Raw genomic sequence first — 27,297 nt, forward strand, 5'->3', positions numbered from 1 at the left:
TCCGTCAAAAGGACCTCAGTGAGAAGAAAAGGAGATCCTGCAAGGCTGGAGATGATCACCAAAGGGGTGGAACAGTGGAATATAAACCCCTGAAGTTCAGAATCTAAAGTGACAGGTATTTAAAGGTTGGGGTGGGAAGGTATAAATTCCCTGGAGATGCCCTCTTCAACTGTATTCATATTTACCAAAGAAAGCCCTTCTAATTTATTTTCTTCTGCATCCCTTATCTGTCCCTGCTTTTTGTTGTCTTTGAATCCTAGAGTTGAAAAGGGTTATTTAAGTATCAAAGGCAGCCCATCACCTCTCTGGATCATTGGCTTCATCTACTTCTGTAATTAGGAAGGTGTTCTCCCCCTCCCCAAGGCAAAGAGACACATGAATTTTTAGGCCAGCCATTTTCCAGTGCTTCCACTCCCTCTCTGGTGCCCTACAAGTGAATTCTCTCCCCCTGGTAAAACTTTGCAGAGTCCTGATAAAGGTGTTGGCTTATCACCAGCCCTTAAAATAGAGGAAACTTTGCAGTGGTTGAGCTGAAACATTTTAAATGTTATCTCCCCACCCCCCCATGCGTCCCACAGTTAGTCTTTTTTTCCCTGTTATTTTTATATGGTGGGTATGCATCTATTCATATATGTTAAGTGTTGAATCCAGTCTTTTAAATATTTTGTTTGAAGTACAATCTTCAAGGGGAAAGTGTGTGCATTTTGTCTCTAGAGCAGTGTTTCTCAACCTTGGCTACTTTGATGCATGGACTTCTGGCTGGGGGATCCTGGGAGTTGAAGTCCACGCATCTTAAAGTGGCCAAGGTTGAGAAACGCTGCTTTAGAGCATTTGCCTGCAATTGGACACGCCAGAACATAGATGGTGTTGGGTTAAGTCAACCTGCCAACAATTAATCCTGGGGGTCTGTTTGAAATAGTGATAAACTGTTAGCAGCCTCTTGTGCTTTAGATGTTTTCTCTGTCCCTCTTTGCCTTGTTCTTTCTGTGCTTCAGGATGCCCTAAGATAGCTGTGAGGTGGTACAACCAATCTTTTATAATGCATTGCTTTTCCTGCAAAGTGTCATAGGCTCCGAATGGATTTCAAAGACCACCTATTCCAAGTCCAGTTTATAAGATAAAAGGATGTCCCAAATCAAACCAGGATAACCCAACTAATTTTCTCTTCCCCCTCCAAATCCCACAATGAACTAAAGAGGCATGGCAATTTATAGAAAAACAACAAATTCTGTCTCTGCCCCCGAGAACACAGCCATTTAAGATCCACCATAGGATTGAGAAAGGACCAAAAGGAAAAGTACGGGCACATCAGGAAAAAAAAAATTAGTTTGGATATGATTCCTTCTCTTCTGTTCCAGAGAGGAAGCCCTTTTTAATCAGTTGCAGAATTAGTGATGAAGAGTTTTGTGTCTTTTTAAAACCCAGCAGGCTATTATATGCACAAAGGTGGAAAAATACAGAAATACAGACAATGGAGGAATGGACTGTGAAGATGGCAGACCTTGCTGAAATGGCCTGATTGACTTGTCTGACTAGGGAAGGAACGATAATTATTTTGATCAAAGACTGGAAACCCTTTTTGCTGAAAATGGACAAAAATGAATCAATGATCTTGGGACTTACTGATTAAAGAGAGTTGTTTATGGGAAGAAGGGAGCCTTGATATATAATTTGGGAGGGCGGAAATGGTAATAATTATATTTGTGATTGCTGCAAAGGGGATTGGAAGTTGCTTCTTTAGACATTTTTCTTTCTCCTCTCTTGACTTTTACTGTTTCTCACTTTTTAAATCTTTTCATATCTTCGTCTTTTTTCTAATTCTTTATGTTTCTGTAGTTTTTAATCCTGTAAAAAATTCCTCAGTAAAAATTATATCTTAAAAAAAAAGGAGGAAAGGGAAAGGCAAAAGGGGGATGTTCCTCCATCTCTTTATGCTGGTCTGTACTTAGGACTGGCGCACAAACAGAGATGGAGGAAATGTGATGCTTCATCCCACTGACTCCCGACCCTGAATCTGATCCTGGCCCAGCTCAAGAGCTTCTGGAGGCCCCACCCCAGAAGTGAGTTTTGTGGAAGCCCTTTGCAGGAGTGGCTGAGCCAGTAGCAGAGCTACAGTATTCTGTTTCCTTTTCAAGACTCTTTTGTAAACTTGCAAGATCTCAACCCTGCTGAACAGCAAACAGCTTTGTTGGAAGTGATGGGGGAGGGAGGGGATGTTAAGAGAGGTGCTGAGTTACACACACAGGAACATAAACAGCAGCTGGCGGTGTATCTCAGGCATCTTGGCAGGTGAGAAGAGGCCCTTGAGGTATTGGAAGCACCAGGACCAATCTTCTCCAAACCCAAGAGAATTTCAGTTGGAGAGAAAATTCAAGGTTGCAGAGAGAGACTCCAGACAGAGACCCCAGTTGGCTCTAAAAAGTAAGTCAACCACCTCCCTTCATTGTGCTGATTCTTGTTTCCTATTTTTACATCCCTTTCTGCCAAAGTTCTAATGGATCTCTCCCCCAGGGTTTTAGCTTCACAGCAACCTTGTAGAGGTGGAAGAAGCCCTAAGATGGAAATATGCTTATGATCATCTTGGTAACCTTCCATAGCTAGGCAGAGATTAAATGTCCTTGATTTCTAATCTGACATGCTAATCTCAATTCTCTGCTGCTGTTGCTGCTTTCAAGGGCATCGTTAGTTTTGATACCTTCCTGTGGGCAAATCTAGCTACTTTCCATATTCTTAGGAACTGTTTCTTTAGATTGGAATTGAAGTGGTCAGTCTTTCAAAGGGAGGACTCCCCTCTGTAAAATAGGAGAGAAGGCAAGACGGTAGAGACATCATTATTTTTCTACCCCTTCCTGCTTTTTCTTGTCTACTTTTAACCATCAGCCCACTGTATTGGATGCACTGGATCAAGACAGTTCAAGAAAATGAGGCTGGATGTGCCATGGAGGGAGATGAAACAAAGAATCACGTCACAGTTGTAAGCCAATCTGAGCTTGCTCTGTTTATGGCTGGGGAGCAGAACATCCAGACCTTAATGATATCTCCAGTGCTGCCTCTCCAGACTGTGGGGTGGGTCGGTGGGGAGGAATCTCCTTGTAGTTTTTCCACTTCTCATGCAGCATTTGGAAGCTTTGCAACCAGACAACAACCTTGTAGAGTGACTTTATTACATAACTTTCCCCTCCCCACAATATCTTTTCACAAAAGCACAGGTTTATCTAGACCAGTGTTTCTCGACGTCAGCAGCTTTAAGATGTGTGGACTTCAACTCCCAGAATTCCCCAGCCAGCATGGACTTCTAGAAATTGAAGTCCACACATCTTAAAGTTGCTGAGGTTGAGAAACACTGATCTAGAGTAAATTCTTTCACTTGAAGGCCCAGCAGCTTAGAAATTGCAAGCAAAAGACCTGTCTCTCTCTTTTTTAAATCAGAGAACATTTCTGTTCCAAATCTCAAGGGAACACCAGTTAATCCTGAGTGATGTAAATCTATATCCAGAGCATGATTGTGGATTTCCAAGATTATGGCTACTAGATCTGGGCTGCAAACACCCCAATGTCCCTTAGGTGGCAGCAAAGAGAGACAGAAGAAACTCCCACTACAGTAATTCCTACCATCTAGTCATCATGAAGATGTTGGTAGCATGGATCTGATAGTCCCAGCAAAATATTGATTAGGTCTTCTTCTGGTGTTGGGTTGCTTCTCTGGGGCCACCAGGAATGGGGCCAGTGGCCTCTTTGGGGAGTAGGGTGGTCAAAAAAGTCAAGATGGTGCCCACAAGGGCACAGTCAAAGCCCCACCCTTGTTTACATGCATCATGATATACCAGCATTTTCTAAAGGGTGTTGGATAAACACTGGCCCCCTTCCTCCAAATGGCTTTGCGTCAGCAAAGCTGCTGGTCTTCTGATAAGGGATGGTTTTTCCATCAGCTTTATCAGCTTCGAGGTGAGGCTAGGTTTATTTTAGCTTCTGACCAAACAGTTTGAATGGATACAATTGTTCCTGGGCTGCTCTGCAGCCATGCTTGAAAATTTTAAAAAATAAATAAATCAAGGCAGGATTGCGGGGGGCTGTTCCTATTTTTTCCCTTCCCTTCTGTGCTTCATTGGTTCTCCTATGGAAAAGGGCAGGGACCTTCTGAGTTTCCAAGGGGCTAAAAAAAAGTGGTGATAGTAACTCACACCTTCATCCCACCTGGGATAGACTAGGCTACTACTACATGTTTCTTGGGGGCTGCCGTTGAAGCTGCAGTTGGTACAAACTAAAGCAGCTCTTTTGCTGATGGGTGACAGCCATTGCAGGCCCCTATCATGAATTTTGCAGGCACTGCAAAAATTAATTCCAAGTGCAATTTAAAATGTTGGGATTAACCTATAAAGCTTGGTGCCCAGGTACCTCCATGACTGTCTTCTGCAAATACAACTGGTCCTTGGTCTACTTGTCCTGAGTTAGGATGTTGAGGGCCCCAACCCCTTATGTGAGCTTCAAGGAGGAAGGGCCAGAAGACCAAGCTTTCTTCTCATGTGGAATATCCTCTCCCTGGATATCCAAATAACACTTTCCCTGACAGTATTTAAATAGGCAGTGAACTCAGAGCTGTTCCATAGAGCTGTTAATCTGTGTTTTTAACCACAAAGTTGTTGCTAGTTCAGGGATGTTGGGCTGGGTGATTAATTTATGGATTGATTAAATTGCTGCTTATATTGTAGACTGCCAGGAATATTTTTTGGAATCTGGTGATGGATGGATGGATGGATGGATGGATGGATGGATGGATGGAGGTGGCTTGCGACATACTGAAATACTGCCCTGGGTGTTATCCAGTTTGGAGACATTTCAAATACCAAGTACTTTTAGTATTTGGCTACCAGCCACTATAAAATAATCACAAACCCTTAAAATCCTCAGCTACCTCCCATAGGAGAATTTAGCAGTGGGTCTCCGAAGGCAATATTCAAGTGCTACAGTACCTGTTTAAAGCAAAACAGCAGCGCTTCAATATATATTTCTCGCATGGCATATCAAGCGGTATATTTGCACATGCTGATCAGATCACAAAGACAGCCACTGGCGTATCCATTTTGGGGGGAGTGGATCTGGTTGTGGATTCCTTCATGAATTTAAACCAGAAGAATCACAAGATCTACTGCTCCCTTAAAAAGTTCACAACCCCATCCAGGATAGTAACGCGGCATTTAGTTATTGCATCTATTCATTGCATGCGATCGCTGGCCCTGCCCAGTCAAAACTCAATGAAGTATTTTTTGAACATTCACGGAAAGAGATGGCAGTTTTTTATCACAATGTCTTTTTCGGCTGGAAATGGAGAGATGAGCGGAAAGCTTGGTCTTCTCTGTCTAAGAGTTGTCAACCACACCAACTCTTGTTAAGATCTTTAATTGCTTCCCGTCTTCTCTCTCCACAGTGCATTTGCTGGTCTTCTGGAGTGTAGGACTTGCTCTCTCATGCCTCAGCTTCTTCCTTGGCTGCATGGTGTGCTGGTATCAACTGAAGAAGCATCGTCTAAGCAAGAGCAAAGCAGAGCCGTTGGATCGGACGCTGTTGGAATTGGAGGTAGCTCGGCCTTCCGTCAAGATGGTAGCACCCATCCAGGAGCAATATCTCCAAATAGAAGGGGAGGTCCAGAATAATCCACCACTTGCTGCTGCTGATTTACCAGGTTTGTCCATCCAGAAGACCCCGCAGAAGAGCCTCCTTTATGGCCAAGCCTCTCTTCCCAAAATCCCTGTTCCTCAAAAACTGCTGGTCCAGTCCCACCTGGGCTGGACACATCGACATACCATCTCTGGGGACAGCAGATTTGCCGATGAAAGGAGTCTTCTCTCCAGTCCCATTCTGGGCACCAACTCACCATCATCTGACCTTGTTTCAAGAGGCTTTCCCAACACTACTACTACAAAGACACGGCCTCATCTTCACTTTGCGCTGTTCTACTCCCAACCCCGAGCCCTGCTGACGGTGACAGTGGTCAGGCTGTCCCACCTTCCCATGGGGTTTTGGGCCAGTCGCAATTCCTACGTCAAAGTGTACCTCCTGCCAAGGTTTGGTGAACCCCAGCGCACTGCCCTGCGCAAAAAAAACCTCCACCCCAAGTGCCATGCAGAATTCCACTTTGGCCACTACAGTTTGGAAGACCTATCAAGGCTGATGCTCTGCTTTGCTGTCTACGCCAAGGACTTCCACGGCATAAAGGACTCGTTCCTCGGAGAGGTGATGTTTCCCTGCACCCAGGTGGCATGGGAGCCAAATATTTCCTCTGTTTATACACAGGAGCTGTCACCCACCAAAACCAAGTTCAAAAAGGTGAGGAGTTGGCTCTGCCTTCCATAACCTGCTTTCCAGGCATTTTTGGACAATCCTCGCCTATGCCATCCTGGGCTGGTGGGCGTTCAGCTGGAACATCTGTACATCAAGCCCCCCCAGCAGTCAGAGGAATTAATCCAACCCTTTTCATGGTAGCCCCAATTAATGGGTTAGCTATTGTTTATAAATAGATATAAATGCTTTCTTGAGTAAAACAGCTGCAAATGACTTCAGGTCATCTTTTCAACGTCACGGCAGACAAGTATATACAGTATTTTCACCTCCATAGAGAGAAAAAAGTGGCCAAGAGATTCATGTGCTCCCTGGTTCCATCTTTGGTCCAGGAGTTGCTAAGGGTGGCTGGACCATTTTTAGGCCTCTATTATCCAACCACCTCTTCTTGGGGCTTTTTGCCCCCAAATCAGTGGGGTGTTGCGCTCTTCACTGCTGAATTTCAGCCATTCAATCTTGGAGCATTCAGGGAGGTAAACCCATGGCTTGGGGGCATCATCTGCCCATCCCTGAGCAAGGTCTTTGACCTAATTTCTATTCAGGTGTCAATCAAGTTTATTATGAATTTAGAGGTTTATTAGGTATCTAAAGTATGTGTATTCCATTTCTTGTTGCAAAGAATCTCCAAGCAAAAATTAGAGGGAGCTAATAAACGGGAAATGCTTTAAAAGGATTTTTTTTTAAAAAGGGAACGGTTGGGGTGTTGCTACCTGAAAAATTGCAAGACTTTGATAAAACGGAACATTAAATGTAGAACATATTATTATTGTTTGTTTATTGAATACCCATATAAGTCATCTTCCTACACAAATTACTTCTAGAATTCATAGGTACCATTCAGATGAAGGTAGCCCTACTGAATAATGGAACTTAGTTATAGCTGACCACATTGTAAATTTAAATGGTGCAGCTCATAAGTCAATTTGTTTGGATGTTACCCCATAACGGCAGATTAAAGTAAAGTTGGTTTTTGCACTTTTGAAGCATCTCCTCTATGACTAAAAATGGTGGAGACAATTTGCATTCCTTCTTAAGTTGCAAAGGAAGAGTAGATTTTAATTGTAAATAAAGAGCAGTTTCTTGAACACACAGAACAGACAGCAAACCTATCTAGAGAAGAAGGCATTCTACAGCACAGAGGCTACCACAGAGAATGCCCATCTCTGCATCACCATTAACTGCCAGCTTGTAAGGTGTGGCCCAGAAAGTAGGACCTTACCTGAAAAGCATAATGCCTGGGTTCACTTCTTGCTCATGCACACATTCACACGTACACATTCACAGACTATTTTAACACAAGGCTGCGTCATTGCAGGGTTTCAGCTCTCAGGACACAAGGTCTTCTGCTTCACTGTCTCAGCCCAACCCAGTGGGGCAACTTTTCCTCCTGCTCCAGTATCAAGCTCTGGCCAACCGCATCAAAGTTCTGGTCCGCAAAGCAGAGAACCTGGAGCGGCTCACCTGCTTTCCTGGGACACCAGGTAAAATACGGGCTTCCACCCTGAAAGCCCTGCTGGAATCTGGTTGCCACATTTGGGAGAGGAGATGAAAGAGCTGGAAGAATGGCAAAAAAAGGGGGCGGGGAGGGGGACAACCACAATTAGAAGGCTTGAACCCATGTTCTCCAGCAGAAGTGTAGAATGTTTGGGACTCAAGCTTGGATGAAAGGTGATACGATTGAAGGGGTCTAACACTCTTCACGGCATGAGGAAAATTGGCAAGGAGATGTGTTCCTCCCTCTCTCCTCACCGTAGGACCAGGGGTCATCTACTGGTTTAGAACAAACAACAGAAGGCACTTCATGTAGCACATCATTAACCTTCAGTATGGTGGTGATGTTGGTGATGACAATTAACTTGGATGGGTTTAAAAGGGGCTGGGAGGAAGACAGGTCTATCAAGGGCTCTTCATGTTGAGATTCAACATTGCCTTCAAATTGGGGGCAGCATCTCTCCAAGTATCAGTTGCAGGGGAACAATGGTGTGAAAGAGGTGTATCTCCATCTTCCGCTTGCGAACCTCCTTGGGGCATCTGATTGGCCACGATGAAAAACAAAGTGCTGGATTAAGGTGGACCTGGATCTGATCCAGCAGAGCTGTTCTCATGTATAAATAAGCATTGGGCTAGGAGGGGGGTTGAGCTGGTGCCTGGAGGGAAGCGTGGTGTTGTTTTTATTGGTTTTTATTGTTATGAGCCACCTAGGATCATTACATGAGATAGGTGGCCATATAAATACAATGAATGAATGAATGGAATGAATGAATGAATGAATGTCAAACCTGAGTTCACTCCTTTTCACTTGCTTCCCATTTCTAGACCACTATGTTATGATCAACTTCTACCATGATGGGAAAGTGATTGATACGAAGGAGACCAAGTCCATAGCAGGTTATAAACCTGTATGGAATACCCCATTCCTTTTCAGTGTTCCTGCTGGAGATATCCAGAAACAACAACTGTTTCTGGAGTTCACAGTCATGCAAGTGAGTGGACCAAGCCTCCCTCCCTCCCTCCCTCCCTCTCTCCAACAGGCTTCCGAATGAGTTTTTTTCTTCTGTGCAATATCCTGCCTCAGTTACAGAATTATGATAGCCCATTAAGCAAAAAGAACGTTGAATCATTTAAAAATGATGTTTCTTTCTACGCCACATCAACATGGTGAGGTTGCCAAAGGCTGATATTTTAAATGTGATGAATCTGCATGTCAAACTACATTTAGGGAAGCGGCACGCAGTTTAATTGCACATGCCCGAATGCACCTTTTGGCCCAGTGCAGACCTTGACCTCCACTGCACTGGTGGTGCAGAATACGGACCGGCTAAAGTTTCTAGCAATGGTGGAGGCGTTCCTTGCCAGCCCCAAGTGCAGAAGTAAGAATTAGGTATTGCTGATTTCCAATCAGTGGTCAGTCCTCTGGCCTAGAACAATTATCTTTTTTTTTTCACCTAAAAGGGCAGAATAAATATTTAACCAGTTTTAAATGAAACCTCTCTGAATACTGAGGCAAGGAGAGCAAAATCAATGTTGGAGTCAAAAACCAGAAATTGGCATTTCTTTAGCATTTTTCAGTCAAAATGGGATTATCCCATAGGGGAGAGATGGGCGGTGAATAAATTTATAAAATAAATTAAATAAACAAATTATCGTAGTCCAATATATGTAGAGGAAGTCTTTGATTCCCAGAATTCCTCAAACTAGCATGGCCATTGCTGAGAATTCTGGGAGTCCAAGCCTCCAGGGAGCACCATGTCAGCAGAGGCTGCTCTAAGCCATAGCATGGGTTTGTTTTAACAATGTCTGAACCCAACTTTTGAGGTCTGTAAACCATGGCACGTGCATGAACTCAGTTATGGTTATTAAGCAAGCCATAGCTTAATGCTGTGGGTGAACCTAGCGTCCCAGAGCATACAACGCATAGGGAATGCCTTCTGTACGATTGGGGATCTTGTGAAATAAAGCCGCTTCTCTTCTAAAGCAAGAATGTATTTAAACTACGATTTAGAGTTATTCTTGTTTTCTCCTTTTCCCGCTCCTGACCTTCTCCTAGGCTCACCTCTATATCCGCAGCTGTGCCATGGGTCGAGTTTTGATTGGGCCCGATGTGCCAGGGATGGGTCAGCTCCACTGGAAAGAGATGTATACCCGGGGAAACGTGGAGTCTGCCCGCTGGCACTTGATACAGCCTGAAGGTTTTCAGCCCTAACCTGGATGTGTTGGAGTATCATCTGCCTCTTGTGGCCAACGGTGCTAATCCTTCTTAACAGGTGTCTGGAAGAAAGGAATTCTGGGGACAAAGGAACAACAGCCATGCCAGTGAAGACTCAGATCTGGTTCCAAGTGTTCTCAAGTCAATTCTAAGCCCGCTCAAGTATATTCCAAGTATTCTCCAACGGATGATCCCGGTTATTTGTCCAGAAAGAAATGAGTTTGTTGGGAGCTCTTCAAAACTCTGGATTAAAAGGGTAGGTCCCAATCCAGGTAGAAGAGATGATGGAAACTGAAAGGACAACAGATTGCTTTATTTTTCACTGCCCCAGTTTTGGTTCTTGGTTCAAGGACTGCAGCCGCTGCTAGAGAACCGATTTACCTGCCTAACTCTTGATAGCTAGTTACAAAGGAACAAAAATTTTATCAGCCAAGTCAAACTTGGCATTGTGCTCAGAAGCAGACTCAAGAGGCCCAAGCACCAGGATGCGGAGAAGAAGTCTGCACAAGGTTCACTGCTGGGGAATGAACATGGCATGGGATGAGCTGCAGGGAGCCTGAATACTTCCAATGCTATCCTCAGAACCACCTTCTAAGGCAGGTTGAGCTGTGAGTGACTAACCTAAAGTCACCCAGTAAGCTTTCAGAGCTGAGGTTAGAATTCAACAAGATCTCCCTGCTTAGGCCAATACTCATTACTGTACTAGGTTGGCTTTGGATGAGATTTACTACCACATACCTACTCTTTCATAATGAGTAGGTATGCTTTTCCCCACTCTGCAGTCCAACTATGAGGACATCTGTTATATATCTGGCCATCCTAGTCTGATCTTAAAAAGCTATGCAGAGTCAAACTTGGATGGGAGATTGTCAGGAGATCCCAGGCTGGAGGAGAAACAGGGTAGATGTTTCTCAACATTGTAGAAGAAGACAGTGGCAAATCACAACTGCACTGTCACCAAGAAAACTATGAGGATGTGTCTGTGAAATCCCCAGGTGGTGGGTGTCTCTTACCCCAAGGATGCTATTATTTCACAATGTGGTTAGCCAGCTTAGTGGAATGTTTCAAAGCCCTCTGGCTCATTCCACCGAGCTAGGTCCTCAGTTCTCACCCCTAAATTGTACCCTGAAGACATCACAGGTTCATGATCCTCTTGTAATCTGCATAGGAGGTATGGAATGGTGGGAGTTCTGTTCACAAAGGGGATTGTGCTAAAAAGAAACTAAAGCCACTAAGCAGCACAACAAGCCCTTAACAACAGAAGTGATGATGGTGATGAAGTTACAAAGAAACTATAAAGATTATTACAGTGCAAATTTCAATCCTTTCAGCCACATATTTTCCCATTGTTCGATCTGTATATTATAACCAAAATTTTTAGCCCACTTTATCAAACGTTCTTTCACTTGTTCTTCTGTTTCAAATTTCAAAAGAAGTTTATACATTTTAGCAATTGCATGTTCATCATTGGTACACAATTCTATTTCAAATCAGTCTTACAATGTTCAATACCAAAAACTCTTTTGTTCACTTTAAATCTTTCTGATAACTGTAAATAAGAAAACCACTGGCAACTATATCCATCTGCCACCAATCGTTCTCTTGATTTTATTTTGTATTCCCTTTGACAAAATTCTAGTATCTCATGATAAGCTAGCTATTTGTGTTTGCCTATTATTTCTTGTCTATAAAATGCTTCTTGTGCTGAGAGCCATAAAGGTGTTTTTGGACACAACCTGGATTGGTATCTATCCCATATTCTCAGTACGGCATCTCTAACATAATGATTTTTAAAATCCACATCAACCTTGACTTTATCGTACCACAAATATCCATGCCACCTAAATCTCAGGTCATGTCCTTCCAACTCCAAAGCCTTCTATTTCTCAGCAGCACCCACTCTCTCATCCAAATCAAACAGCACACTGCAAAATACAATTTCAAATCAGACAAACCCAATCCTCCTCTTTCCTTTGCAAAGAAGAAAAAGACGAAAGCTCAGTGCAAACAGAGAGCTTGACTTTTGCCTTCTCTGGGTCAAATCTTTCAAAGGTTCCCCCTACTGATGTTCCTTCTGCCGCCTGAGCCAAACCTGGTTGCTACAGTTCTCTTCTGTTCTCTGGCGATTCAGCACTTTCTCGGAAAGGGGACCATGGTCTTGGGGCCCCAAAAGGCTTGGGGGACAAAAGCCCTGAGCTGCAGGGGCTGAGCAAAGCCCCCTCACCCTCAGCATGGCTCAGGGGGCCTTTTGGAGAAGCCACGGGGGCTAATAAAAGCTGGTTGGATGGTGAAGACGTATCAGAGAGGCTCCCAGGTGGTTGATGAGATGCAGCAGAAGGGAGGGGCGTGGGGCCCATTTGTGCCATCCTGGGGTTTGAAGAGGTGCCACTCTGCTCATCCTCAGGGCAGGCCTGAAGACACTGCTCCTGTACAGCTGCCTGCTGGGTTTCCCTGCTCCTGTGGGAAGAGAATGGAGCCTCATCCCCCGGTGGAGAAAGCCCCAAATTCTCATTGCAGTGAGCACTTTGCAAATCCTCTCTGGGGCTAATGGAGAGTCTGGGGGGGCTAATGGAGAGTCTGGGAGCCCGCAGCTCACGATGATGACTCTTTTCTGGTGGTTGCTTTGGAAGCTGGTGGATCTGCTGGATCTGTTGCTGGAACCTCAGTTTGGCTGTTGGGAGAAAAGCCGAGCTCAGTTTTAACCATCGTTCACTACCTCCTACGGCCCTCGCGCCCAAAGCCTTCAGAGCAGCAACTGAGATGAGAAAGAGGCTTTTCAGTAAAATGTTGGATGATAAAGAGAGCTGAACTTTAAATGGCTGAAAGTTTCTCCAATCAGTAGTAAATATAATTCTTAAAAAGAATTTGACTCTTAAACAAAAGTTAGAAAGTGTATTAGTCTCTTTTCATCCTTCTGCAGCAAAGATGGGACCTCCTCACCTTTCATTAAGTTCTCATTCTTCTCTTTCAAAGCTTGAATTTCACAGGCCATGGCAGAAATCTGGAAGTGAGAAAACAAATGGGCAGAATGCTGCAAAGGGGGACCCGAAGAGACTCTGCAGCCAGATTATGAGAGTGGCAACGCTTGACTTTTGGATCTTGTTTAAATTGTTTTGGCCCTGCTTTTTTCCAAACAGCCTTTCCCCAAAGCTCAGATCAGTTATTGGATGCTTGTAACAGCCTTCTCCAGTTCAGTGGAAAACCCGGGAATTATTGTTTAACTTCGCCAAGGAAAAAGAAAATAAAACTAACATCATACAAAAATGCAACCCTCAGTATGTTTCAGGTTTACTCAATCACCATTTAAATGAAGTGGAACTCAGCTACAAATATGATATACAGTTTGTTTTTTAGTAACTGAGAATTTGGGGGGTTGCAGTCTAAACACATTTCAAACACATTCCAAGAACCCCAAGTCAAGAAAGGAGATGAATGAAATTAAGGATAGCCAGTGTGAAGAAAGGTCTCTTTGCCCTATAGCCATCCCAAACTGAGGTGTGATTGACAAAGCAACCTTCTTTCTCAGCGGCTGTTTTTGAGGATGGAGCCTGCAAAGTTCTCTCTCTGAATAAAGGTGGCCAGCAGCAATAGGCTTACCATCTCGGTTTTTGCTTTCAGCTGCTGCTGAAGGCTCTGGGCTGCTTCCTCACTTCCGGGTGCACCCCCAAATTCCAAATGGCTTTCTTCTGGAAGCCCGAGGGATTCATTTGCAGTGGTCTTTGGGAGAAGCAAACAAGTCATTCTGGGAATTTCTGATGGTTCTTCATCCTCAAGGCTAAGATCCCATCCTCAAAATCACATTTCATGAGAAAAGCTGAGTTGCTGGATCAAACTAAAGCCTGGCATGGTCCACCACCCTGCTTCCTACCATGACCAACTGAAAGCCCCTGCAAAAAGCTTATTGATGTAAAAGATAGGGCTCCAGAATCTGAATTCCCATCACCTAGAATATAAAGTTAGCATCCATCCCCAGTGATTAAAAACAAGGTTGGTATTCATGCAGCTGGGACTCAACTGGTGGCCCATCAAGATGAAGAAAAGATGGAGTCTCACCAGCAGTCCTGGAACATTTTGAGATGCTCCCGAGCTCTTTTCCTTGAGCCCCCCATCATGATGCTCCCCGGCTCCTGCTTGCTGCTGTTGCCTCTGTCTGAACAGGTCCTTCAGCTTTTGGAGAAAAGAAACACATATAAATGATATTCTGCTTAATAACAATTGTAACCAGACCTGAGGGATTCCAGAAGCTACCAAAGCTATATTAGCTAAATCTAGATAAAGTGGGATCTGCAATTGAAGATGACAGTATGCATAGCATGGGATATAAGGGCTGTGTGATGCTTCAAGTTCAGTTCAGAAGAGGTGCTTGGAATGCGCAGGAATGGGAAGGCAGCTTCTGTCTGTGACTCACTGATGCAAACCCTATTCAGAACCTCTCTCGAAGATCAGCCGCCATTCCATACCCACTGAACACACTCGGTTCTCACCAGGTTGTCCAGGTCTTCTCCTACACCTTTAACACCTTCTGTATCTCCAATTCTACAGCAGAAAACCCAGATGACAACCCCAAATGCTCTCCCAGTCAAACCTCTCCTCACCTAGTCTGCACCAGTGTGGGTTTACAACCCCTATCACCACCAATCAGCATGAGAGTTGCAATGTTACACATCTGGAGCACATTAGGCACCCTTCTGGTGTAACTTGTGGAAGGCAGGGAAGTGAAGAGAGTGCAATTTCAAAACGTCTGCAATAATACCAGTCCATTCATATTGGATGGTGACCAACCCATCAAGGGTTGCACAGTCCCATTTCTGCAGTGGTCCCCCCTTTGCCCGCAGCCCCTGCCCAGAAAAGATGCAGTGGGAGAAAGATAGGAAGGCGAATGAACGCTGTGACAAAGGCATCGTACCTGCTCAGTCACTAAGTGATGCTGTAGCCTGAGGCCTTCCAGCTCTTGCAGGGGACTCCCAATGACCTTTGCATCCAAGCTACAAGGGCGGCCCTGGGAAGAAAAGACAATGCTCTGGGGGCAGAAAGAACGTCGGAAATGAACCCACACCTCTCAGGACTTCTTGTCAACTGACTGCAGACTATAAACACCAGTGACCTTTCAAGGCATCTCCCCAACACTTACCTCTGTATTCTCCTTGCTAATGTATAGAAGCCATGTAGCATGACCAACTGCTCTCCATCCTTCACCAGTTCTTCAGGCTTCCAAATTTATGTTTGAAAGGAATAACTACCTCAGACCTACCTTAATTCTAATTCAAAAACTCCATTGGGTCAAGCAAGAGGCCCATCTAGACCTGTGATTGGTTTTTCACCATGGCCCATTGGCTGTCTCCAAGAAGCTCCCTTGTCCCACAACAACTGGAGTTTTCTGCCTCTGAACATGGAGGGGCCTTCTACATGTAGCAAAAGCATATTTGAGGCCTGCCAGATCCAACTGACATGCCCTCTTGACCAGAACCAACCTTCTCGTAACAGACACCCACACCTTCTCTTGTTATCTTCAGCTCTGATGAAGAAGTTCTCATCTCCAACACAGCTCTGTCCACATCTTTGGCTTGCCTGAGGTCTCTCAAAGCCTGGTCCCTGGAGACACAAGAATTCCTTTGAACTAAACTGCAGAGCAGACAGTATCTCATGGAAACCATACCCGATGTTTATGCTTTTGGCACACAATGATATAAAAAACAAAGCAAAATGAAGCAGCACAGCTAGCAGAGGTCTCCAGATACTACAGGAAGTAAAATTAAATAACCTTCCCTGTATAATTTTCCCCCTTTTTTATGCAGTGGTAACACAGTCTTCCTTGGAAGTTCATTGCTGGTCATGGGAACATGGCATTTTCTGAAACATTGTCGTCTTCCTCCAGAAACACTGGTATTGCAGTATTGGTATTATTGTTCTATGGAATTTGTCACTGCATGACAGCGTTATCTGTCAACCCCCCAGAAATAATGACCAGACATCTGAGACTGTATCTTTTCATTTGGAGGGTGTTTCCCCCATACGGTGTTTTATGCTGCTGTTACTATTATTAGTTTCCGCCTGTTGGTTTTTAAAGGTGGTTATTAATTTACTGCCCATTGCTTAAAGTTGCTTCAGCAATTGCGACAGCTTATAAATTGACTTGATAGATAATTATAAATAATAATTGGACCGAAGGGCAGGGATAAACAGCTGAATAAAATAATAACTAACATAGTAAGTTAAACATATTGTTGGTAAACTAACGCTACCGAGAAAGCAATAGATGAAGACGACCATTTTCTTCATTTCAGCAAAATAGATTTGTAAGAGACAGGGATGATGGTAATTGTTTCACACTGTCCTGCCCTAAATTATATTGCTGAACTGGAGAAAATTTGACAAGGAGGAAAGAATGTGGATGCTGCTTTTGCCATACACAAAAAGTCTTCCAGCGACCATCAATCTTTGACCCTACGGGCTTAAAGTGTCTCCAGATGCCAGGGCTTCGATTCTAGTAGACAAAGAAAGGAGATCTTGTAAACCTGAATTCTCCTTTTTCTCTCCTGTGGCATTGTCAAAGGATGAGCACTGTAATTTATTTCCTGGAGAATGTGTGTCATATCATTCCCTATGGCGATCTAGAAGTCCGTTATACCCTGCGATCCTTGTCTGGCTCTCTAGTTTTCCTTACTTTTCAGCAAGTTGCTCCTCCAAAGCATGAACAAGTTGTTCCAGCCTCTGCTTCTCCAAACTGCCTTCTGTGTTCTGCCAAGAAACAAGAAACCCGGATCAGCAGACAAGAAGCATGCCAGCCCTGAGCGGATGCTGCAGAGATACTCCAGGTCCCCATTGAGACTTAAATATGGCTCCAACTGTGCCATGTGCCAGAAAAGACGGGCCTTGGGCAGGGTCAAAGCAAGACCCTGCCTGGATCCGTGGGTCTTGATGGTTGCCCAAGGATGCCAGTTGCAAACATGCTGGTCCTGGAGGCAGATTTGGCTGCAGGTTTCATATTCCACATGATGCAGTTTGGTGTTGTGCAGTACTGCACTATGGTGGATGAGCCATGATTTATGGTGTGAACCTGATGAATGGTGATTTACTCAACAAACCATGGTTACAAAGTATGGTTTAAGGAAATTTAGGAACCCTCTTTAGATGTTCTGCATCTTTCTGAGGCTGCCTATGGAAGAAGACTATCTGGCGCTCTTCCAGAAGGAAAATGTTCACAGCCAATACTGTACTTGGATCCTGGCGGATTCCAGCTCCAGTCGCTGCTCTTCAAGCATCATCTCGTGTTTCTTCAGCAGGTCCCAGGCCTTCTGCAGCTCCTCTGGGACCACAGGCAAACCTGGGCCGGCTTCTTTTGGGAACATCTAGAAAGACAGAAAGAAGAACCAGTTATAATCAAAGGAACTGTGCATAGTATTATAACCAGGTTTGCCAATTATAATGTTGGGTTTACCCACTCGAGCAAGATTGGAGCCACTTAAATAAACTCCCAAGAAAATCCAAGTATTAGAATATTGAATGAAAAAGTTAGGGAGCCACAAACAGAAGAATCTCAGCGACTGCAGTGATTCGAGGACTAGCCCTGTCGATAAAAACGTGGTTCAATCTTTCTTGCATTTTGTCTCTCTTTCTGCCCTGCTAATTTGGCCCCTTCTTCTGAGCAGGCTACGCTGCCTCCATTGATCAATTACTTTTGCAATTCCCAGATTTGCTCATATCTTATTCTTTACCAAGAGGGGAGAATTCACATCTAGGTAGAAGCCAGCTTGAGCCAAGCTTTGAGAACCAGAAGAGCACTGGAGAACGATGTCAGTCCTATCTCGATTCTCACCTCAACGGTAGACTTAGCGCTGTTTTGGCTTCCAGCCTGCAGAGCCTGAACTTGATGGTGCAAAGCCTGCCGACGGTTCTGTTCCAGTTCCAGCTCCTGCTTACAAGCCTCCAGCTGTATCTGGAGGAGCAAAGGGGCTTCCACCTGCTGAGAAGGAAGAACAAAGGGGGGAGGGTTGTTGTACCTAAAAGAGAAGTAATTCTCCTTATGTTGATCATTCATCTCCACCCAACAAAAAAGAATCTGACCTATCAACTAATTCTGGGCAGAGCAATTCTTCAGGATTTTTTTTTCCTCCAAGATCCATGAGAGGGAAGACACTTTGTGGTAGAATGTCTTCTCCTAGGATATCTAAGAGAAGAGAATTTTGACCTAATTCTCATGGGTGGCAGGTGGCCAAGGAGTGCATGTAAAAGACCTGTTCTTCACTGTACAATCCTTTCTCCAGCCAGCTGCTGCCTCCCTGGCTTCCCACCCCTTTTTTCCAGGAACTCTTCCCATGGGAAAAGTTCACAGCAGAGGCAGCGTTATGGCTGTGGGGAAAGTCCTGCCTTTGAGAAGCATTTGGAGAATTTTTCCTCTCTGCTCCTTTACTCCACCTGCAAATTGGGTGGAGGATTCCAGAAAGCCTTTTGTGCTGTGCTCGAGCCTCACCAGGCTCGCAGCTAAAGACCAAAAGGGCTAGGACAGATGAAAGGCCAGAAAACAAGAGGAGCAAAACTACCAGGCAAAAGCTGCCCCCCATACCTTGGCTAGGAGGACCTGGCTCTGGGCACTCATCTTCTCCAGCGCTTCTTCCTTGGTCTTCAAAGTGGCATCCACCTGCTCCCATCTGTTTTTCCAATGTTGGGAGACTGACTGCTGTTTGCCCAATTGCTTTCCCAACTCTTCAGCCCATCTTTCAAGCTCCTGGCAGTGAACATGTAGCAGATCCTTCTCCTTTTGCCACTGGACCTGAGTTTCCCTATTGAATCAAGGGGAAACAGGAGAGAAAGTGCATGAAAAAGCAGTTGTGAACTCTTCAAGGTCACCTGAAAAAAAATTGGGGAACCAATTGTTGCATGTTTGGAGTTCCCTTTGAGGAACATAACAGGAGGTCCTTCTCCAGGTGCCCACACTAAAGGGTGAGGTGGGTCACTACAGGGGAAAAAACCTTTTCTGTGGTGGCCCTCCATTTATGGAACTCCCTTCCCAAAAAGGCCCAACTGGGGCCCACATTAGCATCATTTCAGTGCCAAATGAAGACATTCCTATTTTCCAGGCTTTTGAATTGGCCTTTAATAGTGCATGAATTGCCTTTTAATTTGCATTGTTTTAGATTTTGAATGACTGCTGCCTAGTTTGTATAGGGCTTTTATTTTGTATTTTATTTGGCTGTATTATAGACGTTTTTACTCAAATCATATCTTTTAGGGTGTTTTGTTGTAAACTGCCCAGAAAGCTTTGGCTATTGGGCTGTTTAAATATTTAAATAAAGCAACAAACAAGGTGTTTTAAATGGTGGCTTTTAACGTATGGTCTTTTTATTCTGTTTGCTGCCCAGAGTTCCTTTGGGTAGATGGGTGGCTATATAAATTTGTTTAAAAAATAAAATAAAATAGTACAGGTAAAGAGGGGTGTAATTGTTACCATCATCATCATTGCTTATATTCTGCCTTTTCTCTGAGAGCATGAGATAGTGTGTGTGGGGTCTCCTTTCTCCATATTTTATCCCCCAAATAATCCAGTGCAACAGTTGTGGACGAAGAGAGAGTAGCTGGCTTAAACTCACCCAGAGGGCACTGAACGAGACTTGAACCCAGATGATGACGATGGTGATATCATCTCCCTGGACCAAGCCCAACCCCTTTAACCGCTATGCTACCCTGCTCCCTTGATTCAAGTTGCTTGTAAGCCACCTTGAAACTCATTTGAGTGAAAAACGAAATGCATACACTCAAGAAATAAAGTTGCGGATTTATGGCTTGGGCCACTTCCTGGCCGCAGAGGCTGGGCTCATCGCATGAATAGGGTATCCATCACCGCACGCTTTGCGCATAGGCCACAAACACAGGTTCTCGTACTGCAGCAGCTTGATGTCCTCCTGGAGCATTTGATTACGGGCCCCCAAGCGGGGGAAGAACGTCTGAACGTTGATCACCTGAGATTGTCACAGCTTCCCTGCAGAGCTTTCATCGCCTCCTCCTGGCACTGCTGCTCTGAGGCCCTTCCAAGAAGGTGTTGCCCCTTCTCTCCCAACAACTGGGTTCGCTCGTCCTCCAAAGCCTGGATGTGGTCAGCGTGGAATTTCTTCTCTTCCTCCGAAAGACGCAGCTTTTCTGAAAGAGCTTGTAGCCGTTGGTGGCTTTCAGCTACTTTGGAAGAAAGCTCCTCGTTCAGCTGCGATAGGGATTGCAAAATCGAATTTTTACGATCAGTTCATCCAGCCCACCTTAACTTTAACCTTAACTTATCTTAAACTTAAACTTATCTTTATCTTTATTTATTGGTTGGCATATTGTAATTTATATGCTTTTAATTTTTGATTTTACTGTAAACCGCCCAGAGTCCCCCTTTTGGGAGAGATGGGTGGTAATAGAAATTCGAAAAACAAACAAACAAACAAACTGGGTTCAACTGGGCAAAATTACTGGCCCTGTGAATGGTTCAGCGGGAAGATCAGATCACCACTTAGCTTACAATAGATAATGATAAACAGAGGGGTACAACTGGAGCCCTCCAGGCCGTGTGTGGGCGCTCCAAAGGTTGCCAACAAATTATAACCTAGAAAGGAGGAATTATTCAATCTATGTGGAATAATAAAGCACTTTATTTATTAGAATGATGTGTGCCTTTCTGATCAAAGGGAGCATTCCAGGCAGTTTACTGTTTAAAAGGATACATGAAGACAGAAAAAAAGGAAGTAAAAATAAACACAGATTAGAAGACTATAAACACGATGAGATGAAAACATAAATATTTGCATATTTATTTATGGTCATCATTTTAGATCCTGCTTTTCAGGATAACACTCCACCTCTAACCCTAGTTTCCCTCCCACAGAACAGTTTCATTTATTTATTTGGGAAACGTATCTGGCCTCCCATCTTAAACAAGTAACTCTGGGTATCTAACAAGACATAAAAACCAGTCATAACAACAATAATACCCAACATAAACCGTACAAAATACGATTAAGAATCATCATCCATACCATTGACAATTGATGGTAATTGTTTTGTAGGTGGAAGCAAAGGCGGAGTCCAAGTAGGGCGGGCTTTGGGGATGCATATTAACTATATTTGTTGTTGAAATGATTCGTTTTCTTAGGAACCAGCCCTGTTCATGTGGTTGGTGATAACCCTGTTACTGCGTGGCCTATCCACTCATTGCTCAACTTTTGTAAATTCTTCTTTAATAAAAAAATAGTTTCAGGTTACTTAGTGTCAGCCCCACGAAGTAGACCAGACCAGGAAATCAACTCGACAGGAAGGCTAAAAGTACTTTGACTTAGTTTTCATTTTGGTCCCACCCCCCTCTTTGTTCTACTTCTGCTTACTTTGGAGAGGCAAGCCACAGAGCCTTCAGCCTGACAAAGGCGCTACACCCTGGAAATGTACCTGTTCTTCTGCTAATCATCTCAGAATTACCTTAAGCCTCTTGGTGTCTGTGCTCTTTAGGCAGGATAACAACCCACCCTTGGAGAATTAAGATGAAAGAGTTGGAGGGATGACTCAGCGGTTGGTCAACTTTGTTTGGGTTTAGAAGCTAAGCAGGATTGAACTGGGTTGGTATTTGGATGGGAGACTTTACATGAAACCTAAGGGTTGTAGGCTAAACGGGGAAGATACAGTACATAACATGCTGAAAAGGCAGTGGTGAACCACTTCCATATTGCTGCCAAGAAAACTGCATGGATGGGTCCATGTGGTCATCAGAAGTTGAGCTCCACTCTTTTTCCTTTTTATTGGATGGATCCTATCCCTAAAAGAACAGGAACACAGACCATTCCCAGAAGTGAGATCTACCTGTCTGACAGATTCCATCTCCTCCTTTATGACGACTTTCTCTTGCTCCTGTTGATTGATCTGAGTCTTACTACTTGCAAGCTCTGATCTGAGAGCAAGGATCTGGTCACTGAATGCTTCTTGCTTTTTCCGTATGTGCTCTAACTCCAGGCTGAGATGCTGGACCTGCTGATGCAGCACAACGTTCTCCTGCAATTGAGTTGACAATTCATATCTCATTTTTATCGATAAAATAAGGACAAAGTGTCATTCAAAAAGGAAACAGCATCCAACCTCAAAATACAAGCATAGGAAATATAAACCAGTAAATGATTTGGCTTCGCAGTTGGAACATATAACCACAGATAGCAAAACTGGAAATGATGAAGCCATATTAAGGTTTCTAAGGAAGCCAAAACCTTGGCCAAGGTATACAGGACTGAAACCGGTGGGCCGTTCAGTAAGGTTGGCACCACAACAAAGAAGGCCTGGCTTCTATCAAAAGCTTATGGAACTTTCTCTGAGAACATCAGTTAGGACACCATGTCAGATGTTGAAGAGGGCACCCTCCAGGTCAAATCCAGAAGTTGTTGTTGTTTATTTGTTAAGTCGCTTCCGACTCTTCGTGACTTCATGGACCAGCCCACGCCACAGCTTCCTGTTGGTCGTCAACACCCCCAGCTCCCCCAGGGACGAGTCCGTCACCTCTAGAATATCATCCATCCACCTTGCCCTTGGTCGGCCTCTCTTCCTTTTGCCTTCCACTCTCCCTAGCATCAGCATCTTCTCCAGGGTGTCCTGTCTTCTCATTGTGTGGCCAAAGTATTTCAGTTTTGCCTTTAATACCATTCCCTCAAGTGAGCAGTCTGGCTTGATTTCCTGGAGGATGGGCTGGTTGGATCTATCCAGAAGTTACCATCCTCAAAATATCCAGTTCCCAAGAGATGATCATGAGGCAGTTGGTTGTACTCTCACCATTCCTGGAAATTTAATTCCAGGGCCAGCCCTACCACTGGACAAGATGAAGCAGCTGCTTCAGACAGCAGATGCCACTGGATGGAAATGTCAGAGGACAGAAGTGTATACATCACCCATCCTGTCCTTTGCCAATGACAACAAGACGTCTAGTCCACTTCCAAAGAACACTGTCATTTTGGAGCAAATATATAGATGCTGATACTGATTGCCTGGGTGGCTTACAATTTACTTTGCTAAGGGCCATGTTTTTCTTCCATGTTAAGCAAGTCTTGCATGCAGAAAGGGAAAAGTCTACCCTAGATCCCTTGCTTGTTTTACCTTCATACTTTGGACTACAAAGCAAACTCATCATCCAGGAACTAAGAAATGGACAATTGGTTGCCTGAGCCAAGACACTTCTTTTACACCCACCCGTTTGATGTCCTTCTCAGCAGCTTGGAGTTGGCTTCTTGCTTCCTTGGTTTCCAGTGAATTTGTGGCTGCTTGATGGTTGGGTGTGCTCGGCTGCCCCTGAAGAACCAACGGGACAGGAATATTCTTGGGTTCTTAAAAATAGTTCTCAGATCCTCATGTATAACAATGGTGAAGTCAAGAGCTGAGTATGAACTAGCTAAAAGAGGGGTGGTGAGAAAGAAGCGAGGGGAGGAATCCCAAGGTCTGTAGATGTATCGGGGAGGGATAGAAATGTTGGAGAAGGGGAATTAGAGAGTCCTGACATAGACATTGCCCAGAAAAGACTTAGTGGCCATGGAACACTGAACATTTCTGAGTGGAGAACTGAGGATGGGATGGAGTATCCTGCAACTGAGCAGAAACCCTTTATGGACTTCATAACAGGTCTTCCCTGTTGCTTATTTCTTCTCAACAGCACCAACAATCTTAACAGCCCTGTAAGGGAAGTCAGTGTTTTATCTCTTCCATATCACAGACAGTGGAGGCAGAGAAGAGGTTGAGGTTGAGAATGGCACCTTCCTAAGGCCACTGATGAGTTGAATCACAACTGCACAATTCATCAGGACTTTCCTCACCAGTGAACTGAAGGACTTTCTACCTATCCGTGAATCAGCAGAAAACTCTACTGGCACAAAATGTGTTGTTCCCATTGCCAATCCCTCTCCTGGCTTTGTTCCCAGTTCTGCCCATCCCTCACTTCCCTCTAATACAGAGTTCCTCAACTTTGGCAACTTTAAGATGTGTGGACTTCAACTCCCAGAATTCCCCAGCTAGTATGGCTGGTTGGGGAATTCTGGGAGTTGAAGTTCACACATCTTAAAGTTGCCAGGGTTGAGAAACCCTGCTCTAATGTGATCAAAGCTAACGAATTTTGCATGGCTTGAAGCACTGAAGGGGAAAACACTACTTCAGCACTGATATAGCTAATGATGGCTTAAACCTGTCTTGCTCTTGGCCAGGACAAGATGAAGTTAATGTTATGGGTTTATGAAAGAAAAAAAGAAAGAAGTTGCAGGGCTACAGTTTGGTAAGTGGGGAAGTCCCAGTTTACAGTCTCTTAGCTGCTCCATCTGCTGCCTGGTCAGACCTACCTCTTTAACACATTTCAACTGCTGGACCATCTCATCTCGTTTTTCTTCCAAGGCCTTGATGCAGTTCTTCAGAGCAGCCAAACTTTCTTGAAGGTTCCTCAGCTCGTGGCCAACATCCAGCTTTTCCTGGATCTAAAGAGAGCATTTCTGTTCTTCAGCCTGCACTCTTATTTTGTAGAGCTCAAAGCAACCCAGGTCATCTTCCTGAATATTTTATCCAGCAGCAACCTCCATCACCCTGAGCGTTTCATCTTCTTAGCAAGCTAGGTTGATGCGAACTAACAGCTTTTCTGGACCCCCTAGTGGTCAGTGTGGCCAAGGGGGCTTTGGATCCAGAGTTATCCAGTCCAGGTCAGCCCTCTAACCATTACATCACACAGCCTCTCAGTTGGAGGGACATACTACCAGGACACAGCTGGGCAAAAAGGATAAATACTTCTTATCATTTGAGATGGGGACATTATATTTGTGATGACAAAATCTCTAAAACTGACAAGATGGAACGTCCATGCCTCCCACATATTTTGCACAAGGTGTAATGCTGATTTATTTTACATAAGGTGATGTGCAAAAATATTGATTTTGCACCCTGTCTCCCAAGCCTTGCAAAGCTACTTCAGCGACACCCCTGGCTTTAGACAGTTCAAGAGACATCACAGCAGCCTTCCTCAACCAAAGGTCTTCCTGATGTACTGCACCACAATTCCCACTGTTCCTCAGGAACATGGCTCTTGGAGCATGACTATGCCCATGCTGGCAAGGCATGGTGGCAATATGGTCCAACAGACTTGCAAAGACCCAGCTGGAGCAAGCTAGACCATATATTTATACTGCAAAAAAAAAAACAAAAAACTACAGAGATGGTCTAGGAATTCCATTCTCCTACCACGCATCTCCTCTGCACCGTTGTAGAATTCTGCATTGTTGCAGAATCGCAAAATAAGCCTAGCTTAAGTTCAGTGCTATTTCAGCCCCAGATGTCAGATTTAGAAGACTTTCCTTACCACATTTCCCTTCCGACTGAAGCCCTGGGAAAGCAAGTGGTGGTCCCTTTTACTAAAATAAGACTTTGCCTTTGCCAGCTCCATTTCCACCTTGAAGATCCTGAAAGACACGCCAGACAAGAATGAGGCTTCCCAAATCTCCCACTTATGCTAGGAATTGTTAATAGAAACACCTTGCTTTTCCAGAAAGCAACAAAATAGCCACATGGTTATGAAATATTGCTCACTTCCAAGAGTGGACAGAGTTGGCTTCTTTTGAAGACCAGCAACTAGAAGCTTATGACATTCAAAAAATATCAGTATCATTTCCTTTATTTCTGATGTTCAGACCGGGGCAGCCAAAACAGTACCATCCACAGCTTGGAGGAACAAAAAGATTTGCAGAACCACCACTAAAACGATATTGAGAGGGAAGAAAGACATGAGAATGGGGAATCCTAAGGTAATTTAGTGGGTACTGAATTCATTATGCCCAGTGAAGTAAGCAAAGCAGTCTGAGCTCCTATTCTGAGATCTCAGAAAGTTAACTGGCAGTTTAGATGTGGGACTGAAAACCAGGAGGGAGAAAGGAGAATCTAATGAAATCCTGAATATAGGATATATCAAATATGGTTATAGTGAGCCTTCAGCTTTATTATGTGAAGACCCAGCTCTTTGGAGAAGGCTCTGATGCTGGGAAAGGTGGAAGGAAAGAGAAGAGGATGACCAGCAGCAAGAGAGATGAACCCAGTTACAGTGGACATGGGGGCACCACTGGAAGGCCTGAAGGACCAGGTTGGGGACAGATTGTCATGGAGAAAATCTATTGGTGTGGTTGCTAAGGGTTGACACCAGCTTGATGGCCCATAATCAGTTTATCAACGTGAAGACCCAGCTCTCTTGAAAATGCTCTAATGCTGGGAAAGGTGGAAGGAAAGAAGAGGACGACCAGCAGCAAGGGGGGATGGACTCCGTTACAGTAATGATGAGTACATGGATGGAAGAGCTGAAGAACCCGGTCAGGGACAGATCAACATGGAGAAAATCTATCTATGTGGTCGCTAGGAGTCGAAAACAGCTTGATGGCACATAATCAATCAATCAATCAATCAGGTTTTATACTGGCTCTCAATTTGATCTCCACAGATTTTTAAGGCAAATTCTAATCTCTTTCTGAGGCTGTACAGAACCTCACTTGGAGGACTGCTGGCAAAGGGTTTGCACAACGCCCACTCGTTCCCAAAGAAGAACCCCACTCACTTATCATCCAGTTCGCCTTTTCGTTTCCGGCCTTCTGAACGAATATCTTCCAACCACTTTTTCTCCTTCTCTAGGTGGACAAAGGAACTCTCCATCTGCTGCAGGAAAGACAAGGAGTCAGGGGAAATTTCAGAGGCATGCCTACATATTAACCAGAGCCTTGCAGGAAAAAAAATCTGTATTCTCTTCCTTACAATTCTGTTCGACGAAAGAGAATTTGCTTCGGAAGTTCTTTCGCAGCGAAGATAATTTGGGTGACGTTTTCTCGGGGGGGGGGGGTGTTTTTACCACACTGAAGTTCCATGTGCCGCAGCTTCTCTGGATCCTCAGGAGTGGCATTTACAGCAGCAGACAAATGCCTATCGTCTGCAAGTTTGGGAGAGTCCATACATTACCTTCTGTTTAAGGGAAGACAGCTCAAATTCTATCATGTCAACTTCCAGCTCCAGGTTCCGCTCTCCAAACTCTTTTGGCTGCCCTGCAAGCAAGCCGCCAGCTTCTCCAAGCTTCGTGTTCCTTTGTGCCTCTTCGAGAAAGGTGGCCTGCAGATCCCGCTGTGAGCTGTTCCACACCGTTCTAGCCAGCGGCTGATCGGAATTAAAGTCCTTTGTATTATAGGGAGGGAGGTGAGATAAAGAATTCCTCCGCCTAAGGCTTGAGCTGGGCGATTGGATGCTGCACTCCACGC

The 27,297-nt window shown here is 44.4% G+C and overlaps 3 protein-coding genes across 3 annotated transcripts; 1 reads left to right on the forward strand and 2 right to left on the reverse strand.

Annotated features, from left to right (window-relative positions):
* Positions 1 to 10,452, forward strand: LOC134504839 (synaptotagmin-5-like). The gene is made up of 5 exons (XM_063314243.1): positions 1 to 115; positions 5,426 to 6,324; positions 7,652 to 7,817; positions 8,653 to 8,819; positions 9,884 to 10,452. The coding sequence occupies exons 2-5, from the start codon at positions 5,491 to 5,493 to the stop codon at positions 10,037 to 10,039; spliced, it is 1,323 nt and encodes a 440-aa protein (XP_063170313.1). The 5' UTR covers positions 1 to 115; positions 5,426 to 5,490; the 3' UTR covers positions 10,040 to 10,452.
* Positions 10,453 to 12,141: 1,689 nt separating this feature from the next.
* LOC134504905 (uncharacterized) lies at positions 12,142 to 15,366 on the reverse strand. Its single transcript, XM_063314339.1, has 6 exons — positions 15,346 to 15,366; positions 14,949 to 15,062; positions 14,096 to 14,209; positions 13,640 to 13,759; positions 12,983 to 13,043; positions 12,142 to 12,713 (listed from the first exon to the last, which is right to left on the reverse strand). Exons 1-6 carry the CDS (start codon positions 15,364 to 15,366, stop codon positions 12,142 to 12,144), a joined length of 1,002 nt encoding a protein of 333 aa, XP_063170409.1.
* On the reverse strand, positions 15,286 to 27,297 carry LOC134504907 (myosin-11-like). Its single transcript, XM_063314340.1, has 12 exons — positions 27,005 to 27,297; positions 26,610 to 26,704; positions 25,371 to 25,470; positions 24,367 to 24,498; positions 23,234 to 23,332; positions 21,866 to 22,054; positions 19,999 to 20,237; positions 18,606 to 18,822; positions 17,859 to 18,002; positions 17,260 to 17,391; positions 16,707 to 16,780; positions 15,286 to 15,634 (listed from the first exon to the last, which is right to left on the reverse strand). Exons 1-12 carry the CDS (start codon positions 27,038 to 27,040, stop codon positions 15,445 to 15,447), a joined length of 1,647 nt encoding a protein of 548 aa, XP_063170410.1. The 5' UTR covers positions 27,041 to 27,297; the 3' UTR covers positions 15,286 to 15,444.

The sequence above is a fragment of the Candoia aspera genome, chromosome 13 (genome assembly GCF_035149785.1).
Source record: "Candoia aspera isolate rCanAsp1 chromosome 13, rCanAsp1.hap2, whole genome shotgun sequence".
Classification (NCBI taxonomy): Eukaryota; Metazoa; Chordata; class Lepidosauria; order Squamata; family Boidae; genus Candoia; species Candoia aspera.

What these genes read in the sequence shown, in the direction of transcription:
- LOC134504905 (XM_063314339.1), bottom strand. Translation starts at nt 15,366, where the DNA reads ATGGTGAAAAACCAATCACAG. An exon ending in AAAATGTTCCAGGACTGCTG is followed by an intron (nt 13,760 to 14,095) that starts GTGAGACTCCAT and finishes CTTCTCCCAAAG; the next exon opens with ACCACTGCAAATGAATCCCT. An exon ending in GAATGAGAACTTAATGAAAG is followed by an intron (nt 12,714 to 12,982) that starts GTGAGGAGGTCC and finishes TTCTCCCAACAG; the next exon opens with CCAAACTGAGGTTCCAGCAA.
- LOC134504839 (XM_063314243.1), top strand. Translation starts at nt 5,491, where the DNA reads ATGGTGTGCTGGTATCAACTGAAGAAGCATCGTCTAAGCAAGAGCAAA. An exon ending in CCAAAACCAAGTTCAAAAAG is followed by an intron (nt 6,325 to 7,651) that starts GTGAGGAGTTGG and finishes GCGTCATTGCAG; the next exon opens with GGTTTCAGCTCTCAGGACAC. An exon ending in TGGAGTTCACAGTCATGCAA is followed by an intron (nt 8,820 to 9,883) that starts GTGAGTGGACCA and finishes ACCTTCTCCTAG; the next exon opens with GCTCACCTCTATATCCGCAG.
- LOC134504907 (XM_063314340.1), bottom strand. Translation starts at nt 27,040, where the DNA reads ATGATAGAATTTGAGCTGTCTTCCCTTAAACAGAAG. An exon ending in CTGAGAAGGACATCAAACGG is followed by an intron (nt 22,055 to 23,233) that starts GTGGGTGTAAAA and finishes ACTCAATTGCAG; the next exon opens with GAGAACGTTGTGCTGCATCA. An exon ending in GCCAGGTCCTCCTAGCCAAG is followed by an intron (nt 18,003 to 18,605) that starts GTATGGGGGGCA and finishes CCTTCTCAGCAG; the next exon opens with GTGGAAGCCCCTTTGCTCCT.